Source organism: Buteo buteo, chromosome 3, assembly GCF_964188355.1.
Source record: "Buteo buteo chromosome 3, bButBut1.hap1.1, whole genome shotgun sequence".
Classification (NCBI taxonomy): domain Eukaryota; kingdom Metazoa; phylum Chordata; class Aves; order Accipitriformes; family Accipitridae; genus Buteo; species Buteo buteo.
Genome location: NC_134173.1, coordinates 19,555,280 through 19,572,740, shown reverse-complemented (window position 1 = coordinate 19,572,740; position 17,461 = coordinate 19,555,280). Strand labels below are relative to the sequence as shown.

At 38.6% G+C, this 17,461-nt stretch overlaps 1 protein-coding gene across 2 annotated transcripts in view; it reads right to left on the bottom strand.

Moving 5' to 3' along the window:
• Positions 1 to 17,461, bottom strand: part of PIEZO2 (piezo type mechanosensitive ion channel component 2) — a 312,188-nt gene that overhangs the window by 95,497 nt on the left and 199,230 nt on the right. Inside the window, exons 8-11 of one of the 2 annotated variants that reach the window (XM_075022962.1) lie at positions 9,194 to 9,362; positions 3,121 to 3,252; positions 2,088 to 2,126; positions 145 to 283 (exon numbers count right to left, since the gene is read on the bottom strand). In XM_075022962.1, coding sequence (XP_074879063.1) covers positions 145 to 283; positions 2,088 to 2,126; positions 3,121 to 3,252; positions 9,194 to 9,362 — 479 coding nt within the window. The remainder of the gene's footprint in view (positions 1 to 144; positions 284 to 2,087; positions 2,127 to 3,120; positions 3,253 to 9,193; positions 9,363 to 17,461) is intronic. The other variant, XM_075022964.1, reaches the window with a different exon arrangement.

Here is a 17,461-nt window from a genome sequence, read left to right as displayed (position 1 = left end):
GCCATCATTGTAAGGCAACAGCGATTACTTATCTTCAACAGGCCAAAGAGCTTACCAAAATGAAATACATGCTAGAGGCAGTGACTGGAGATACAGAATAAGAAAAAATATGGAACTAAGTGTAATTCCCACGCAATTCACTACCTGACATGTCATCCGAAGGCTCCCATTTGTACTGCGGTGTTGAGTACACGTCTGCTTTGGCCGGACCATTTTCTAATGGCAGTGCAGGGTGGATGGTGTGATAGTCAGCGGGATTCCCATTCACTGTGACCAGCAGCACCTGCAGGAGACCGGAGAGAGGCACTGCATTTAGGGTGGCTCTTTGGAGAATGTGACTCCTACTTCTGTGCTTCGCTACTGTTGGATTGCCAGTGTTAAAGGAGCTTAACAAGTAACTGCAGTTACTTCCTTCCAAAGAAATTGGTATGTTATAGTCATGGGGCATGAAAAAGTAGCACATAACAGCTTCCAAAATTACTTGTTGTTAGCTTTTTATGCAATATCAATAGAATTACAAATTTGTTTCAGTGAAGTTCTTCAGCAAACAGTAAAATCCTGCTGCAACTTTGAACTTCTGTAAATATTTCCTTCAAAAGATTTAATGATTTTTTTCAAATTCCCAGAATGCCACATTGCATTAGGTAACGCTGTAATTTACACACAAGCAGTCTGAAAAGGAATAGAAGTGTGGAAACACAAGCAAAAGCAATTAAGTTACTGCACTCAGCTGAGCCATGGTAAATGACTATTTGCATGCTCTTGGCCTGTCCTACCTATGAAATTAAATGTAAAGAAAAATTGGTGTAAAGGTGGACTAAGTTAACACATCCACAGCTGGGGAAGGCTAAGGATGAAGGCATGGCTCAGTGCACACACGGTAACTCAGTGAGCCCACCTTCAGACATCCTGCTGTTCTCAGGTTAAATTGGCTTTTTACAGCCAAGCTAGGAGAGTAACATTGTATCTCCTTCATTTAAGTTAAAGCTGTAACCAAAAATTCATCCTCTTCCTTAGGCAAACTATGTCAAAATTTTCAGACTTCAGTTCACATCTAATTATTTCCAGTAGTCACAAAAATAATGGTTATAAATTACTTTCCATTTTAAATTATTGCTGGTGAGATCTACATTTGCTGCCACTAATAAAACCAGTTGTGGTAATTATTGTTATTGATGCCACATTTATGCCACTTGGTAGTACTAATTCAACACTTTTTCATTGTTTTATTCTTGTGACTTATATTTCAGCCCTTGTGCTTGTTTGAATTAGGGCTCCAGCAACCACAATCATAAATATCTCTGGTATTGGCAGAAATTCACATGCAGTGGGTTACTGATGCTAGTACATGCCGAAGACTGACTTCTGCTTAGGCTGTGAGATAGGAATGTATTTTGCCTGTTGCTATGCACAGGCATGTGTGGACGGTTTCAGAATAGTATCTGGGTTATGTTCAGTTATATTCAGCACCTATACTAAGCACAGGCTGTGGAGCACATTTAGATTTGGTTATAGCTGCTCCCAAAGTTCATCCGCACCTCTGTTCTTCTGTGGATGCTGAACTCTTTCTGCTTTCAGAGTCTGCTAGAGTCTATAGCAATCAAGATAAATGGATCATTTCTGTCTGTTCAGACAAAGACTTGGATTTTCTGTAATCAGCAAATTGAACTCATATGTGTTGTCAGTCATGCTTTAAGGGTGTCAGCATTTCAACATGAATGAAAGAAAAAAATACAGCAAAGAAGCTAAATCAAGTTTAAAGATGGCTTGCATTAGAAAGCATATTCTGATATCTTATTTAAACCCAATGAAATAGCAAAGATCATTTGCCAGTTGGTACTACTACAAGCAGTTTAATTTCAAATGATCAATTTTAGGGCTAATCAGTAGTTTCTCAGTGCAATTATTAAGGAAGCGAAAGACAATTATATTTAGGATAATCAAGGTTATAGGGTAAATGCCAGGCTAACAAAAATAAAGAAGTTTTAAAAGTGTCATCTGAGGTTTAATCTGTGTATGTCACTGTAATCCATATTTACACACATTAAGAAGAATTACAAAATTACAAAAACTAGTAGTATACTAACATCCGATGGCTTGTATTCATCTTGGGTCATTGACAGAAGCTGCAAAAAGCAATGCAAGGACAAATTATTAAAGAAGCATGGCTCAAGCATTAATAAGTCTAACTTTTTGAATACATGCATGCATATTTGCTGACTTTTGCATATTTGCACTAAGAAATTCAGAAAGAATTCTTAAAAAGCCAGCAGAATTGTATACTATGCTCCATAAAATGATACTTAGTGTGCCATAGCATTGACATAACTTTGCTATATGTTCCTGTGAATTCTAAACCAAAACTGAGAATGTTGCATTGAAACTTTAGATACTAGGTCAAAGAATTAATCAGTATGACATTATACTGATTAACTGCTTTCTAATGTCTTTCTAATGATCCAATGCTTCAACCCTAAGTTTTTTAATGATCATTAGAATTACTGTAATTATAAAAATACCTCCAATTAAATGTTTATAGTAATATAAAATGTGATACTTCATTCATTTGCCAGCTCATTTACCATTGCTATTATTATGCAGAATTCTTGGGGCTTGAGTATATGTGGCTTAACAGGGTGTTTGTATATCCCAAATCTGACTGCAAGTTGTCAAATGAAATTTTGCACTGTAGCTGGTGAGGACAGATGGCAGTGCCCCTTACCAGTGACAGTGCTATTTAGTAGTTACAAGGCAGACCAGATCTCTACATCAGGATTTAGCTCCCCGACAGACTTTCTAGCTCTTTTTCACAAAGATAATGGCCTCATACCAAAAGCCTGGACCTAAACTTCTTAAATGCAGAAGCCGAAAACATAGAGCACACTCTTCCTTTATTTCCTTACACTGGCTCTTGGTTTTGTTTTACTGATTTTTACAAAATATATTCCTAATCTGACACACAGTCTTGATACTGTATCTGATTTGTATAATCACACATGAAGTTTTTCTTACTTGCAACCTATATAATGCTGCTTCCCTTAATTTCAAAGTAACTGTGATAAACTTAAGCAACCGATTGAAATACAGTTAATGCAGAGACCCTTTCCCCTCCAGCCTTACTTTTCTCTCATCAGTTGTATAGTGGCTTGCATACCACAGACTGCGTCTTCTTTCCGCTGTCATTGGAACTGGGCTGCAGGCTATTTCTTTGTCATCTTCCCTGCTAACAGATTTCTCTTCATCAGGCATCTGCTAAACAATACAAATGACAAGACTAGTTATAGCTCTCTAAATAACTATCTTACCAGAGGAATTTAAATTTTCCCCTAATTGATGCTCCCTCTCCAAAGCATGTCTTTGAAACATCTTTTAGTGTCTAATGCACTTGGTCTACGATAAATGACTTACTGAGATGACATTTTCAGAAATGATGACAGAGCTTTTCTATAACTGCGGGTCTATCAATGCCAAGATGTTCCCTGATAGTTACAAGATACCAGAATTACACAGATCTCCACATACTGCCTTACCTTACTATGTAGTCATACCATAAGCTAGTATACAGTTTAATTTTCAAGGCAGTGTATTGAAAGAAAATTCACTCTTCTCATCTGCCTACATATGTGAAAAGCCAATTCTGCTTCACTGAACAACTGAAGAACTGAAAAGATCAAAACCTTTTGAGCATATATATCTACCATTAAAGGCTAACCTAACTCACCAATCCATGCCTCAATATGTAACACAGTAGTCAGTGCTGGCCATCCATCTAGGCTCATCTAGCCTTGCTTCTGAGTCAAGCCATAAAAATACCTGTGTGTGCTCATGCTCACATGTCAGACGAGATGATGGGAAAAAGCCAATATGGATTTAGCAAGGGTAACCTGATTGCTTTTTATGCTGAAACAACTGGCTGAGTGGATGAAGGGAGAGCTGTGGATGTCAGCTACCTTGATTTTAGCATCTTTGACACACTGTCCCATGTCTTTGCTGACAAGCTGGTAAGATACGGACTTGGCAGACGGACCACAAGATGGGTGGAGAACTAGCTAAACTGTCTTGCTCAAAGCAGTGTAATGGCTCAAAGGCAAAATGGTAGCCAGTCATGAGTGGAGTTCCTCAGGGACTGGCACTACGTCTTGTACTATTCAGTATCTTCAAAACTATCGGGATGGTATTGCACCCACACGAAGTTTGTGAGTGACACTGAACTGGGAGGTGAGCTAGATGGGCCAGAATGAAAAGCCACCATACAGAGATAGTCTAGAGATGGGCCAGCAAAAAATGCACAAGGTTTAACAAAGATAAAGTTCTGCATCTGGTATAAACCCACGTAACAGTAAAGGCTGTGGACAGACTGTGTGGGAAGCAGCTCTGTGGAATAGGCTCAGGGTGTCCTGGTGCACAGCAAGCTAACATGAGCCAGCAGTGAACTCCAGCAGCAATGAAGGCAAACAAGTCCTGGACTGCATCAGCAAGAGTACTGCCAGCAGATCAAGGGATGTGATTATCCTGCTGTACCTGGCAAATGTCAGGCCATACCTGTAATTCAGTTCTGGCAGCCCCCAGTTCAAGAGAGACATAGAAAATCTGGAGAGGGCCCAGCAGAAAGTTGCCAAGATGATTAGAGGGTTGGAGAAGCCGAAGGATGCAGGAATTAGTTTTTTTTTCAGCCTTCCAATACCTAAATTGTAGTTTCAGAGAAGACAGAGCTACTCTTCTCACAGGGAGGCATGGTTATAGGCCAAGACGCTAAGAGCATAATTTGCTTCAGGGAAATGACTTCTGGATAAAAAAAAATAAAATATATATATATCAAAACTAGTAGGAATGGTGAGGATTGAAAGGTAGACTTACCTTTGCTTCAAAGTACTGCTTTAAAAAAACTGTTTTCCTATGCAAAAAAGTGCTGTAGTACTAAACATACATACACATGATGCTAGTAAGAAATGAAAAATGCTTGAGTCAGGTTCTACATTGCCGTTGAACTTACCAAAGCTCAACAAACTTTGAAGTACCAAATCAAAGAACTACCAAAACTACTTCCTCTCATCACAATCTCAACTAGTATCAGCTGTGTGCAGCCAAATCCTTATTCGTACAGCTGTAAGGTCTTGCTTCATAAAACCACCCCTATTCAGCAAAGTACCTAAGTGCTTGTGGAACCTGGAGCAAGGTCTTACTGACTTCAGTAGGACTTATGTGGAGTTTCAGGAACTTTGCTGAGCTGCAGCCAAAATATAGATTACACACCTGCTTTACTAGCATTATTCTGAACTTACCCTGCTATTAACTATAAAACAACTGGTCAAGTCAACTAATTGTCATAGTTTATTTCAGCCTGAATGGTCTGTTTGTAAGGACTTGAAATTTTTCTCTTACCTATTTTGTCCTCCTTACTTCACAGATACTTGTATTTCTGCTTCAAGTGAAGTCTTACTAAGTTGACTTTTGGTTTGCAACAGAAATATCCATCTGCCCTTGTACTTGCTGTTTTACTTAAACTATCTACTTCAAGCAGAGAGATACCTCATGGTGTAAAAGCTAGTTTTTGTCTAACCTTGAGGCGTTTCAAAGGCAAGGTCTTGAACTGGGCTTTTAATGGGAACTAGCTGGGGGTAAGTGTTCTCATTGTTTATGCAAAATCAGCTGATGCAATAGAATAAGAATAAATCAGGATGCTGGGCAGAGGTCTGCAAAGCTACCCATGGGAACAGGACATCCAAACATCCTAGCTGGTTTTGAAACTCTCGCCATTCCAATCCTAACAGTAAGGCCCTATTTTTTAAATCTTGACTTAGATAAACAGTGGTTATTAATTTAGTTTTACTTCTCAGAGGCAATGGTAGCACATTTCACATATGATTGTGTATTTATATTTGATTGTAAAAGGGCATTCCTAGCCAAATTGCAAGATGAAATAAGCTGATCCTGTGCTTAAAATACTTGTCACTGCCATGTGAAATGTTAATATAAACGTGGACTATAAAGAACTGTTTATCAACAGCATTTAGTTTGGCACCAGGGTGACCAAAACAATACCCAAAGACCTAAGATGTAGATAATTATTTTAGCAACATATTTTTAGCCTAAGAGACTATAGGGAAGGGTAGGAAATCTTGTCTTCTCTTTCTCAGAAGAGGAAGAAAAGTTAGAAAACAAAGTACTAGTCATATGGTTACAACTTGTGAGAGTCCTTCGACTTGTCTAATACTTCCAGTTCTTCCACTACCTGAGCAACTCTCAAATGCATCTTAACTCAAACAATTCTAAAAATTCTTGAAGAGGACTCTACATTAAATTGCTGTAACTCTGTTGACTTCTGTACTATTCCTTACCACTCACTGGATGGAATGAATGGGCCCTATTCAGGTATTCAGTACTAGCAGTTACAACTATGAGCTGAAATCTCCAGAGGCAGATTGCCTCTTCTTATTTGCAGAGGTAGAATTTCACAAGGCTTAATGTTAGAACAAAGAAGGATCCAAAATAGTGGGGATAAAAAAAGCAAAACTTCCACTGACCGCCAAGGGCATTTTGCATGAGTAAGACCCATACAGAATCCCACACAGAGACGGTACACTGAAATCTCATATGTGCCGTACTTTGACAGACTGTGGCGCACACTCAGAAAACTTCACCCTGAAACTCAAGATTTGAAGTGGGCATTGTTCTTGTAAAAGTGTTCGTCAGCTGCAGTATTCAGAGAGAGTCTCAAAAGTGCCTGTCTCAGAGACAACTCCTGCTGCAATCCAGCAGGAATTTTGCCCACAGGAGGACCCCAAGATGCAATTCACACAAGAAGGAAAAAGCACCAGGTCTACATGTCTTACTCTTTTTTTTAGAATCTGCTACGCCAGTATTATATTTATTTTATGTACATCTTTTTTGTCTGAATATTTCCTTATGCATGATCTATCACACACATTTTGTTCAAAACAAGTTTTGTTCAAGAGATTCTTTTGAATAAAATTTCTAAGATGAGCCATTTTTTACTGTACATGACAGCAGTATGCAGAGAACAACTGCTTTATGCTAAACAGCTCATAGCATATTGTCTTTGCCATCCATCCAACTGTAGGTAGGTTAGTGGTGAGATCCTAAATACAGTATAACTTTGAAATCACTAGCGATTGCAAAGGCAGGTTATATACTTAGTTCCACAATGAATCAAATGCACCACAAATTCACAAGTCCAAAAACATTTCAGTGAAACCTAGAATACAATTATTTCCGGATTTAAATAATTAGAATGGAGTCTACCAGGAGAAGGCTAGTAAGAGAAAGATTAATTCCTGATCTATAGCACTATTAAAGGAAAAACAAAACGCATATAGACAAAAAAAAGCCATAAGGACAAAGTGTGTTAAATACAGTAAATCTTGCAAATCTCAGCATCTCTTTCTAATGACAAATACTTGCATCACCACATCCTGTGCATCAAAAATAAGCATTAATGCATGGGTCTCATTTTCTTTACAATGTTCTCTTTCAAGTGTCCACTTATCTTTAGAGGGCAGCATCATTCCCCTGGTAACTGCAGTTCCCATGGGAGTGCCAGGACTTTATATTGCCTCTCATGTAGCCATGGGTTTGAGAGACATCAACTTTTCTTAAATTAATCTCTTTTAATACTTACTCGCTTTAGCTCAACTGCTTAGAAAGCATCTCTAATTTGACCTGTTTCCAGTTCTCAGAAACTGATTTTAGTGTCTTATGGGAATATCCATCTCAGACAACACAAGTAGTCTAAAAGACAGACATGCAGGCAAGCCCACTATAGTTGCTCTCTAGTCCCTGGAGGAACCTGCAGGATTCACTCTATCCTGAGATATAGACAGCCCCACTTCTCTCCACTGAAAAAGCACAGTAACTAACTTAGACCTAGCACCAAACTTTAAGATGGTGAAAGCTGGATGAAAACAACCCAGGTACTGGAAATGAATTCCCAGAGATGTTGAAATCACACAGCTCCCACTAACTGCATTTCACATGTGGTTACTCCTCTGTGAGTAGTTCTCGTGATTTTACTACGCAGTTTGTGAGATGTGAAGTTTTAGTTACAGCCCCAATGCTAAAATCATATTATTATCTGGAAATCTCAGTTTTCACTTAAGGAAAGAAAAAAAGCAAGTTTCCAGCTGCTGCAGCTGCAGAAAAAAAATAATAGGAAAAAAACCCTAAAAGAACCCAATGCCAGAGGGCACTGGACCACAATCTTGTGACTTTAGAAAAGCCAGTCTTAAGATTTCTGGAAACTTAAGACATGATTTTTTAGTAATTCAAGCTGACAGTTCTGGCATCATTCACCTTTTATTATGAAGCCCAATATACATAAACCCCAAATACCAGACATCTCAATTCAGAGGTGATGTGTTTTGTTTGCCTTTTTAATTGTTAAATTGCTACGTTATCCATTATATGAAGAAACACCCTTAAAATAAGAAAACCTTCAACATTTTTACTTGTGACCACAAACTCCACTAATTCACAGCTCGGTCATGAGTATTTTCATTGTGGTTTACAGCACTGCTAAATGTGAACTCTAAAACTCACATCAAGCCTCAGAGGATCAGGAGATTAAAATAAATAATGTTTAGGATCATCCTTTTTATACTTCCACTTTCTAAGCTTTTAAGATACCTTTGGGTTCTTATATTCCCTTTTTCCTCTGAAACCAGAAGAAGTAAAAATTTACTTTTTGTCTCCTTTTTCTCTTGGTCTTAAATGAAAGCTGGGATTTTTCACTCAGGCATACAGATTTGGGAGGAAAGATTTTAAGAGATTTTTTTCTCTGTCTGTGATAAAATTACAAATCTCTTTCTTGTCTTACAGTATCCTGTGCCAGCCAGTATCCTACTTCAGTTCTGCTAGACAAGCCCTGTGTGTTTGCCTTCCATTTGATAGCACCTGCACTACTTCATATTGATACTGGCTTTCCAGATCAGAGTAAGCACTAATGCTCTGCCATTACATTCCTTACATAAATAGTCCCGCTGATTTTAAGAATATCCGTGTAACCCCTGCAAGATCAAACTCTCGAAGGCACGTATCAAAACCACCAAATTCAAGGTACCAGCTTGCACTTGCTGTCTCTTTCCCTTAACTTTCCTGAATGTTTGCACCTCTGTTAGCAAGTACCTGCATAGGCCAGGCTCACAGTCATTAGTGCAAAAAAAGAGAAGGTAGTTACCCTTACAATGGGCTCTTGTAGCCAGAGACGAATAAGAGTTGCGAGGGTGTAGTACATCACCAGTAGTAAGATTGGATTAGCATGGTGATACCAATGTAACTCTTGATTTTTGATGATCATCCAAGTACTTGAGCAGTTTGTCTGAGTAAGAGAAGTGACACCAAACAACCTGTGGATATAACAAAACCCACCAGTCAAGTTAGAGAATAAACACCAAATCTTACAATGTTTAAAAATATTTTTTTCGGTAATTTTTGCTCTGTTCAAAAAGAGCATTTGCCATCTTATCTAAAATGCAGTGAATATTTTCATTCCACATGTTTAGTGAAAAGGAATGGCTTTTACACTTGGTTTTTCAACATAAAAAATGGGAGTCTAATATTATTACATCTACCATGTCCAATATGAGAACTTTAAATGACCTGCACCTGGTAGGCGCAGAGCTACAGAAAAAGGGGAGAGAAAATCTGGCTGCAAGGCCATTTGGCAAATCCCAGTAACATGACATTTCAGAGGGATTTAGTAAATTGCCATACAACACTGTTCCACTCACTCTGCTAGGACAGAGCTGTGAAGTACATCTCCTTGGCACATTGAAGAGCTTACTGGTTTTTTTTAAAAAAACCTAATACTATTAATAAATTGCTATCTAATTATGCAAATACATATACAGAGCTCTGCTGAATTCATTGCTGTTGTGAACAGAAAAGGAAAACATTCAGAGAGGCAATTGTTCTGGACGATCAATAAATTGAGGAAAAAAAAGAAGAAAAAATAATTCCATAATTAGTATTAATGTAGTTGCAGTATTAATATCAATGACATGAGATATTTGCCTATTTCTGGAAAAAATGGGATCTCAAAATATTTCTATCAACTAAGAAACTTGTATTGGAAAAAACACTTAAGAATAAAAAAAAAAAACCCTAACATTTTAAATTTAAGACAAGATGTTAGATGCTTTCTAGATGTGTTAGATGCTGAAACAAAACTACTAGGAAATCACACTTAATCTGGTTCTTTCACTGTGAAATATTTTGCAGAGTTCCAAAGCTAGGGCATAGAGTTACCAGTAGCATATGTCAGTATTCAGTATAAACAGTTTTGTTCTGTTGACAAAGCTTTTCCTTCCACAATGTGTATGAGAGTTTTCAAGATTTACAATAGATTTGATTCTAAGAGACGTTTAAGGAGAACTAGTTCTTGATAGAACAAAAAATCTCAAACTATTGTTACCCTGAAAGAGTAAAACAAATACATTAAAAAAAAAGTTTTTCTGCTGGGGGATTTAATCACAGTGAATGTCTAAAAGATTACTTCTTCCTCTACCTAGTAAGATCCAACATGAAAGGGTGAATGAATACAAAGAGTAAGTATGATATTCAACAGAGATGTGCTGCCTGAAATCTGCCCTTTGGATGCTGTAAAGTGAAAAGAATATAAAAAAGGAGCGGTTATATCTGTTCGTTCCCCGGGGCTTCGTGGCATGGGTATAATACCATTAACTGCCAGAACTAAAGCTCTATAGCATTTTATTAAACAATTTATCAGCACTCACTTCTCATTCTGACTGTCAACACGAGCCAAAGGCTATAAACTTTAAGACTTCTCAGAGCTTTTGGGTGGATCCAAGGTTGGAAAAGAAAAAAAAAAAAAGATCCTGCATAAAAAATAAATTGTTGTAACTTAAAGGAGCCGACAGACCTGTGTCTGGAGTTGACCCAGATTCAAACTTTTGTAGCATCCAAGCTCATTCAAAGTTGGTGTTACGGTTTGGCTCCATCTGACTGAAATTCACGCTGGATTGTATTCTGTTCATATTTCTATCAGCATAGGCAAACATCTTGTTTTGTTTGCTTTCCTCTCTGCCAACTGACTTGTAATTTTTACCCGTCAATGATCAGGGTTGTTGAGCTTCTATTAGTTTCACCTTCTACCTCTGTTTCACAACACACTTCTTCATCTGTGGTTCATTTTAAGCATTTCTATGTAAGCACAGTACAGATCACCCTATTTCTATTTCATAAACATATCAGAATCAGAGTGAAATACAATTCCTACTGAAGTAAGAAGCCTTTCCATTGACAGTGAGTGATGAGTATTTCCTACAGAAATGAGGGAAAGTTCCTGAAAGTTCTTGGACCCTTCTGCCAAGCAGACATGACCTTCATATCACATATTCCATTCCTATAGTATGTTTTATAATATACTATAACTATAAAGTCTCAAAAACTTGTGTTTTACTTTCATCTCCACTGAAAAAAATATTCCACATAATCCTACCAGTTAAGAAATTTTATTATGTTTCTCATTCTCTTAGTTTCATTTGCTTGCTTCAAATTATACATTATACTACTGGACTTAATTCAGCTCCCTTCTGGTCCTGCATTCACCAAATATACATAAATTACAATGCATCTCTTCTGTCCTAGTTGCTACCTGACCAGCAATGTATTTATTTAACCCATTTCACTTTGTCTCATAAATCATGAATCTAGAGGAACTGCTCCTCATTTCTGAATTCTACTTGGTTTTTGAGACTTGTTAGTCACAAAGGTACTCAACACAACATTCCCCATCTATCAAATTCAAAATACACTGACGTCTTGGGAATGCTCATTCTGTCTCTTCTGGCCTCCAATAAGGCTACAAGTCGCTACTCATTCCGTATTTATGCTTCATCATTATCCTCAATGAGAACTGCTGGTGCGGAACATTTTTCAGAGACATAGAGTCATCTTCTCTTATTCAAAGTCTATAAATACACAGGAATGACTGCCATAAAATGTATAAGCATTTACGGTAAGCAACATATATTAAGGCATTATTCAGTTCTGCATGTTTCATTCCACAGAGGTCTTTACATTCAGTATTGATCACAATCAGCTATATTTGTGCCCAACTCCAATCTTGGTGTGACTTCGTCTTAGCCAACATACATGTACACCATCAGTGAAGTCAGAATGAGTCCTAAGTGGGGAAACCAGGTGCCAAACAAGAAAAGTATAGGCAAGCCTGGATACAGAAGACAGAGAAAACAAATACTGAGAGACCATTTACTAATGGAAATACTTTGCTTTTCAAAACACTTCATGTAACCTCAAAACCAACTGGATGTTTGCAAGACGTACTAGATTAATCTTTCTTTTCTTGCAAAGAAGCAAAAATTGTGTTTCTCAAAGTCCTCATCAGTATTCTGAAAAATGCATTTCATTAACAACAAAAAAAAAAGTACAGCAGAAATAATTTGGAAAATTTTAGAAATTATAAAGGGATAAGAGGAACTTCAATATCAGACTGAGGAATGCTCTGAAATAACACAGTGAAAAACAGTTCTTAAAATAAAGGTGGTATCTTTTTGTCCAGTTCCTCTCTATAAGCTTGTTTTCCCAGCAAAGCTTCCTACTGAATCTGTGAATCATCCTTCTGGCAGATGCACTTTCATCTTTTGTCACTCTGACAAAGCCATAAGCTGTGACCATAAAAACCCTCCTCTTTTTAAATTAGTCTAGCATTAAAATTCAGAAGAGCAATTTCAATTTTAATTGAAAACAGCAAAAGAAACTCCTTTTGCACCCACAGATATTTGATCTAAGGAGCTGCTGAAGTACCACGTTTTATTACTGCATTATGTACATTGCTAAAACTTCTCCAGCATGCATTATTTCATTATTACATTAACACAGTATAAGAATTGGTGTTACTAATTAGTCATGGTATTAAATATGAACAAAAATGGTTACATAAAAGAATTAAATATATGTCTCATATACAGAATTATCAAACACAGTAATTAAGATGTTAGGTCTGTGAATTTTGCCTCCAGTAAAAATGATCTGGAACATTTTTTTTTGTAAAAATGTACTTGTCAGTTCAGATCCTGCATGTACTGATGTTTTAGGAGTTGATTTCAGACCAGGATTTGCCTCATAATTTCCAAGGCCAGGAAGGGAAGTAATAATTCTGACTTCCTGCACAATGTAGGACACGCAATAATTCTTGTATTGAACAAATAACTTGTGGTTGAATTACAGTTTATAGTTTAGAAAGGCATCCAATCTTGATTTCAATTGATAGTAAAACTTCTACTGCCTTCTTATTTTCTACCACATTTAGTTTCTATAATAGTTTTGTCTAGATGAGATTTCCAGTTGCTGCATCTTCCTACAACTCTGTGCACTACTTGACATACTACTTTTCACTACACAACAGAGCAGGAATAATTTTCCTTTATCTTCTCTGAGCCTGATTACAGTTTGAAGAAAATGTCCGCATCAAGCCACTTCAGGAGCTGCATTTCCTGATTTAGTACTTATGATTACAGGGATTTTTTTTGCTGGGGCCAGGACATATTGGATGGTCATTCACAGCAATGGCATCAGAGACTTCCACTCTACTGGGATGGAATTGGGGAATCCATCTTTGTAGAACTTCTGCATTTGTGTTGGATTTTATTAACTGTCTGAATCTTTATTTCATCTGGATATCTTCTCTTGCATATTTATTTCACTCTCCTCACAGGGAAGGAGAGGGGAGTGGTGCCTGCAAGTCTGGGGTAGGAGAACAGAGTATAAGATTGACTGGCTGAGTAGCTGAGCCCTAAAATGCAGATGCTAGAAGTGGCCAAACAAGAGAAGAAAAGGGGAGAAGAGAAAAGGAGGAGAGTCAGGGAAAGAAGAGAATAGAAAAGGAAACAACAGAGAGGAATTCAACAATAGTAAGTCCCCAGAAATGGAGAAAAATTTTAGCCTTTTTGAGGAGGGTGATGAAGGGGGAGTAGTGGTGGTTGTGGCAGAAACCTGCATTTTCTGGGGGAAAGGGGGCTGACATACAGGGAGAAAAGGCAAAACTTCATGTTTCACAGGCCAAGCCCTGAAGATGGAGATTCATGAGGAAGAGTACTTGAAATACGGAAAGGGCTATGTCCCAAACTCTAAGCATTGCTTGAAGAGTGAACCTTTTTTCCAAACATTGACTTAAAGGAGGTACATACTCTTGTCGAATTTGAAAATGTCCTGGAGAGGAGACGGGGGAAGGAGTGGAAGGAATTAAAAAATAAATTAGCATACAGAAAATACTCCTACACAGCCCCCCTAAAAGTCAGGAGTCCACTGTTCACACAAGATATGCTGTTGAGTTTTCTGTATTTGGATGTCAGAGCTACACACAAGCTATGATCCATAAAATTATATCCATAAAGTCTCTCCCAAGTGAATCCTGTGAGCCACCCCACTCCCCCCAGCACATCATTTGGCTATATGCCCAAAGAAATACATGCCATTGGAAAGGACTCAGCCAGTCCCGTGGTACCTCCGGGCCCACCCTTGCCTTCCAGAGGGTTGTTACTCTGTAGTCTATAGGCTGGGAATTCAGACCACACTGGGGCTAATGCTCCAGGGTATGCTGAACGGACACAACATTTTTATAGAAATACCAGAACACAGGGAGGAAAGAGGTGGGAAAGTTGGCTGAAATGCATTAAGCGTCCCAAAGAATTACAGTTAAGATGAGCAGGAGGCATTTGGTTTCACATGGCTTTTTAAGGGAAAAAAAGAATGAATGGGAAAATTGGCATTTGTCTTTCCAAAGCACGTTATTTATAAGATTCCACAGAGAAGGAGCTGATCCTTTATGCCTTCTTCTCAGCTCAGCAGGACAACTGTGTAGGGAGATACTGCAGACACAAACTTCAGTCTACAGCTGGACTAAAATTATTAAGTTTATCCATTTCAGAGCGATACAAGCTTTAAAAAGCATTGCAAGTATTTTTAGTGCTTAAAAGCACTAAAAGACCTAGACCCTGCTTTGGTTCAGACTTGGATAATTCAGAACTGGCTAAGTGGAACTATGCCATGTTAACAATAACACAAAAATTTGATTGTTTGGGTTGAGAAGTATTATGATAAATTTCAGCTTAACAGTTAATAACTTTTTTGGAAATACCTGAAAATGTAGACTAAGACTGGAAGTGTTTTCCTCCAGTGTGTTGCTATCACAACGCTGTAATACAGGCATACACACAGTGAATATAGGCTTGGTGGGTAAGTAGATCATTCTAACTTTTGTTTTAATGTCATCATATTTCTATAGCTCTTTAGCAGATGTCTATATACTTTTTTTTTCTACCAAGTCTTGGTTTCCATAGCTTCTATTGGATCAAAGCTTTTCTCGCAATGACAAAACCAGCCCTGGTATATCTCCCACCTTCTTCTGAACATCAATGACTTTTCTTTTAAAGGAAAACTAATTTCAAACGCACATCTACTGCATGAGAAACCTAATGAAAAAATAAGTAATTCAAAACTTGTGTGCTAATATAATCCATATAATGAAGACAGAGAGAAATTATGAGCCATTAATCCAGGAAGCAGTAGAGGAGAAAGGATAGCTTTAAGGGCTGTGAATTACATAAAAGCTTGCAAAAAAATGTAAACACAACACAAATCTTAGTTCAGGGAGAACAAAACGACCATAGAAGCAGCCACAATAAAATCACTTTGTTCTCAATTAACAACTTGGAAATGGGGTGTTAAATAGCATCTGCTCTATAACCTGTTTTTTTAAAGTTACCAGATAATGGAATTTTCTCTGAGACTATGTGACTAGAAGCTGTTAAGGACTGGACATCCATTAAAAATGACCAAATTTCAGACATTCAAATACTTCATATAGCTGAAATAAAGCAGGTGCCCTGAGGGGAATTTTAAGTCTGAACATAAAGATTTGTGAGCTATACACCACATTTCATCCAATAATCGAGCTTTGTACTGACCTATTCCAAAAGCTCCCAGTATGCTTTCATTGCCTTAAAGGCAATAATTCCCCACTGTTATCACTAATAGTAGATGTGGGTCTATTAATCCCTTGTTTACTGAGACAAAACCCATCGTCAAAAGCCTCACATGAAGAAGATTTATCCTGTCAGAGGGTTTCCTCTCTGGATCCCCAAACTGTTTCATTACCCATGACACAGCTGCGCTGTGCTCTGAGTTTATGGTGAGCATTGATATCGATGTTACTCTTTTCAGCCCATCAGCGAGCTAGAAAAGCAGCAATGTTGCTGCAGCTTTTGGGGACCTTTGCTGGGACCTTTTGCTGATCCAGAGGTGATCATCTCATGAAGATGTGTGCTGAAGCAGCGATTCCAGTACCTTTTCATCCCAATCAGACAGCTGAGCATCTGGCAGAGGGAGGACTGCCAGATAGGATGGCAAGAAGAAGGTGAAACGGGGATAAAGCTGCAGAAGAAATTGCTTTAGGGCCCCTGCCTGATACCTTACCTAGAGTGTCACCTTCAACACAATCCTTCCTCATCAGGACCAGCAGTGTCACTGCTCTGACAGGAGCAGCCTGGCTCACGCATTAGTTAGAGAGTTAGGTAGAGAGTTGTTTGTTCTGTCACTAAAATAAAACTACTGTAAATGCAGCAGGCTGGGTTTTTTTTTCAGTTTCACCTACAAACCAGAGGCAACTCAGGGAGCACAGAGGCTGCAGGAGCTGAGGCAGCGCTGCTGGGATGAGAGGATGGAGAAAAAAAAGCCACGCCAGCAGAGGAGACTGGTTGGCACGAGGCACAGTGGTTTGCTCCCCACTCCCCTTCCTCATGTACACGCACGCTCCTGGTGACCATAAGGGGGAATGAGAAGCAACCCATACTGAACAGCACCACCTGGGGAAGGATGCCACCCAAATTGTGCCAACAAAATTGAAAATTTTTAATGTTTAGTTGCATTCTCTACTCAGAGATGAAAGTAATGAGAAAACAGGTCCAGGTTTCTAAGGAGCCATGTGGAAAGTGGGAGAGGGAAAACCCAAGGCATGTTCAGAAACATCCATGTGCACAAAGGCTTCCCCCTGCTAGAGGGTGAGCTTGGACACCTCAGCGCACAGCAGGAGGCATGGCTTAACAACCTCTTTCTGCGCCAATTAATAACTGAGGTTATGGGTTTTTCAAAGTGAGTTGGCAGAGCTGCTGAAAGGAAAGGAGCCAGCACTCCCACCTCAGAAAGTCTCACGCAGGCAGAGCAGGGGATGTGGAGGGAGGACAGCCTGCTCCCAAAGCTTAGACAGGTAGTGCAGCCCACGGAAAGCCTTCTTGTCCTAAGCTCACGTGCTGGGAGAAGGACGGATGCATTTACGGAGCTAGGCCTCTGAGTGTGAGGCTTCAACAGAGATCATTTAGGGAAAGGAGACCATGCTCAAATAACTCCGGTGAGCATCAGCATTTAGCAGGGTGGTGCTACGTGACCAGAACATGCAAGTGATCTG